General features: G+C 45.4%; 1 protein-coding gene across 2 annotated transcripts in view; it reads left to right on the forward strand.

Annotated features, from left to right (window-relative positions):
• The first annotated feature begins 652 nt into the window (after positions 1–652).
• abi3a (ABI family, member 3a) overlaps positions 653–3,929 on the forward strand; it is a 14,297-nt gene continuing 11,020 nt past the window's right edge. Inside the window, exons 1-3 of one of the 2 annotated variants that reach the window (XM_005753002.2) lie at positions 653–918; positions 1,568–1,729; positions 1,832–2,002. In XM_005753002.2, the coding sequence (XP_005753059.1) occupies positions 1,598–1,729; positions 1,832–2,002 (303 nt within the window). In that variant the 5' untranslated portion in view covers positions 653–918; positions 1,568–1,597. The remainder of the gene's footprint in view (positions 919–1,567; positions 1,730–1,831; positions 2,003–3,929) is intronic. The other variant, XM_005753003.2, reaches the window with a different exon arrangement.

Below are 3,929 nucleotides of genomic sequence, written 5' to 3' on the forward strand. Positions count from 1 at the left end.
AATAGTAATCCCTTACTTTACTCGGTACTTGAAAAAAGTAATCAGATTACAGTAACGCGTTACTTGCATTACTGCCCATCTCTGGTAGACATAGATGCTTCCTTCACTCCTCTTTCAGACCATCTGTCCTCTCTGTCCAACAGGTGAACATTGGCATCCTCAAAGAGTGACCTTTGACCTTTAGATGCAGATGGACTGCTGAGTCTTGTCCCGTGGAGGTGGCTCTTCTATGTTGTGGCTGTTTGGTGTCTCCAGTGTAGTCTGAGCACTCCTCGCTGCTCTGCACAGCTACGTTGTTGAGTTTGTCTTTGTGATGAACCAGTTTATGTCTTTGTGTGTTGCTGGGTCTGAAGTACACTGGCATGTCGTGCTTGGAGAAGACTCCCCTGAGTGTCTCTGATAAACCTCAGTCAGTGATCACGATGATGTTTTGTTTCTCCATAGTTGGTGTCTGATCTTTTTTACTGTGGATCGTTTTTTCTAATGCACTCTGATAACCCTGCTACAGTCTGTTACTGTTATTAATACTTTTACTTTGTTTCATAGCTTTTGAAACATCTTGCCCAGCTTAGTTTTTCCTAAATTGTAACTTATGTCCTCACGCTGATGTGAAACGGGAAGTGGTTTATACTGAGCAGGTCTGCACACAGAGGTGCAGATGGGCGCAGGAGTGCTGCCTCTCACCCATATGTGGAAACTGAAGTGGGGCCGGTCTGGGTGACGGCTGTTGTTGGTGGCCCGGTACAGCAGAGGAGTGAGCCCTCGCGCTGTCACACAGGATCTCTGTGTGCTCAGCGCTGCAGCAAACATGAAAGTTGGAGCTGCACGGTGAAGTTTCACAGAATCACATGGGAGGAGGCTTCATCACAGCTCCGGCTCATCAGACGGCTGCTGGTGACTTTCTGCACTTTTCTTCAGGTACGGTTCTTCCTCTATGGTTGTGAGATATAAATCTGCTGCTTTCTGTGTGTTATTCAGATCAATATTCTAATATATTGATCAGCGTGCCTTCATCAGACTCAAACTGATTTATGTTTTAGAGTGACTGTCCCTCACACCTACAGTCACAGCACGTCAAAGGAAAGACGTTTTTCCACTGCACTCTGATTAACAGCACGCTGTTTGGCTCAGATGGTCGAGCAGAGCAGCTACTGATCGAACGTTGGTGGTTCAATCCTTGGCTTTCCCAGTCTGCATGCTAAATATCCTTGGGCTAGATAGTAACCCCAAGTTGGCCCACGGTGCGTGACTGTAAATGTTGGTGAGATTGCACTTGAGGTTAGAAGTGCTTATATGAATGGGTGAATGAGGCATGTTGTATACAACGCTTTCAGTACTCCAGGAGAGCAGAAAAGCGCTATATAAGAATCAGTCCATTTACTCTTGCTTACAGCATGTTTCTATTGCACTCTACTCTGATTAACAGCACTTTTCTATTGGACTCTAACAGCAATTTTCTGACTATCTCTCACTGAAATGGCCCAGTTTAGTCACTTTGTTTGATCCCTGGTTCTGGTTGGTTCTTATTGCTCTCTGGTTTCTTCTGCATGTTTGTGCTGCTCTTAAGGATTAGTTTGTAGAAGCTGAGCTTGGAATCATGAAGGATCAGAACTTAAACGAGGATGTGATGAAGATCCTGGAAGAAGCTCCTAATGCCAGAAAAGCTCTGAGGGAAAACTACGACAATCTGCTCAATGTGGCCGACTACTGCTACAACAACTACATACAGGTACTAATCAGGAGCTAGTCTTTGTTCGAAGCTAAGCTAACAGATTCCCTTTGCCTCCAGCCCTTTTGCCAAGTTAGGCTAACCATGATGTGTCTCTATCAGGCTGGTGAGGGCAGTGTGAAGGCATTGGAAGAAACAAAAAAGTTCACCACCCAATCACTGGCCAGCGTCGCTTACCAGATAAGCACTCTGGCCAGTAGCGTCCTGAGTCTACTCGATGCCCAGACCAATCAGCTTCGCCACATGGAGTCGTCTATCAACCTGATTGGTCAGGTAGGCCCCACCCAGTCCATGGTGCTGATTGATGGTTAAAATAAGACAGGGGTCTTGGACTCCAGGCCTTGAGGGCCGGTGTCCTGCAGGTTTTAGATGTGTCCTTGATCCATCACAGCTGATTTAAATGGCTAAATGACCTCACATGTATAAAGCTCTGCAGAGGCCTGGTAATGAACCAATCATTTGATTCAGGTGTGTTGACCCAGGGTGAGATCTAAAACCTGCAGGACACCGGCCCTCGAGGCCTGGAGTTCAAGACCCCTGAAATGAGAGATCCTGTTTTCCTTTCAGGATAAGAGTGTAAGCATGATGTAAAGGTCCTGATTAGAGTCTGAAGCTCCTGACCTTTGACCCTCGCAGTGCTGTGGTTTTCACCTTAGGCAGAAAACACAAAGTCTACTCCGCAGGGGGCGCTGCAGGGGGGAGGGGCTGTTTTTTTTTTTTTTCAAACAGAGAGTTTGGTTTTCTATTTTGGAACAAAGGCTACGTTCACTCTGCAGGTCTTAATGCTCAATTACGATTTTTTGATCAAATCTGATTTTTTTGTCTGCTCGTTCACACTACAAATAAAATGTGACAGCAAACGCGCTCTAGTGTGAACGCTCAAAGCGGCCGCATGCGCAAAAGAAGACGTCACACACAACGCGCTGTTTAGACCCAGAGCAAACAATATTGTTTGACTGAAGGCCTTAATATAAAGACTTGTTTCGGACTTTACGTTTCCCAATTTTTGCTTTAAGTTATTTTGTTATTTACATAATAATGTAAATAACCTAATAATGATCCTTATTGCTGTTTTAGAGGAGCGGTGCGTCTAGTTGCAGATTTCTGTCAGAATCTGCAGATTATACAGAACAAATAAAATGTTCACGTTTCTCCAACGTTGTTCCCAACAGTTTCACTGACATCTACACTGGATGGCCAGGAAGCGTTCGCGATGTCTTCTCCGGCGCTGATAATTGGCGTCTGTCTTGTGTCAGTGACGTAAAAGACGGATTTAATGCGACATGACCATCAAACAGCAGTCGCTTTCTAAAACATCGGATATGTATCGGATTCAGCACCACATACAAAAGTGACCCAGATCGGATTTGAAAATATTGGATTTGTGCCGTTCACACTGTCATAGCACGATCGGATTTGGGTCGCAGAGGGTCAAAAAAATCGGATTTGATGTGCTTTCGCCTGCAGTGTGAACGTAGCCAAAGTGGTCAGGCAAATGACAATATTGAAACTATCATATCACAAACTATCGTTTATGAAAACCTGGAAGAGTTTTAAAAGAAAAAGCTAAACCTGATCATTTACCCTCTGAACAACTTACTGAGCTCGGGGTCAGAGTCACAGTCGGTATAAGTTATGGACGGCTCTTCTGTGTCTGTAAAAACAAGCCGATGCTGAAGCAGCTGGATAGTGTATCGGGGCGAGACCACACACCTTTGGAGAAGAAGTTGCAAGTTCGATTCCCTTCTAGTATCCAGTAAGGGCCCTGTCTAGGCTCCCCATGCCAAACACCAATCCCTGAAATTGCATGGCTACGTATGCAGCCTTTCCGCAGCTCGGACATGACGCATTTCACTGCATGTTGTACTCTATGTGAGTGTCTTACACCTGCATTTTCTCTAATGTCCAGCAGGGGACCACTACTCTGAAGTCTGCTTTCATAGAAGTATATGGGAAAGTGAGCCTCACCTGATTCTGAGCTCAGTGAACTGTTTCACGTTTCAGGTCCTTCAGAATAAACGTGAAGTCCATGTTGTAAATGCCGGTTTTTCGAAGAGTCAGATCCCACGGTAGCAGAGCACCGGAGACCTCTACCCATCCTGCCTCTCACCCTGGGATGGGTAGAGGCTAATAGTATCCGGTTGTTAAGTGATGACGTGACGAATCCTACTTCCGGGTCTAAAGTAGTCTGCGTTTAATA

This window comes from Pundamilia nyererei, unplaced genomic scaffold (genome assembly GCF_000239375.1).
Source record: "Pundamilia nyererei isolate P.nyererei 1_Seehausen unplaced genomic scaffold, PunNye1.0 scaffold00394, whole genome shotgun sequence".
Taxonomy (NCBI): domain Eukaryota; kingdom Metazoa; phylum Chordata; class Actinopteri; order Cichliformes; family Cichlidae; genus Pundamilia; species Pundamilia nyererei.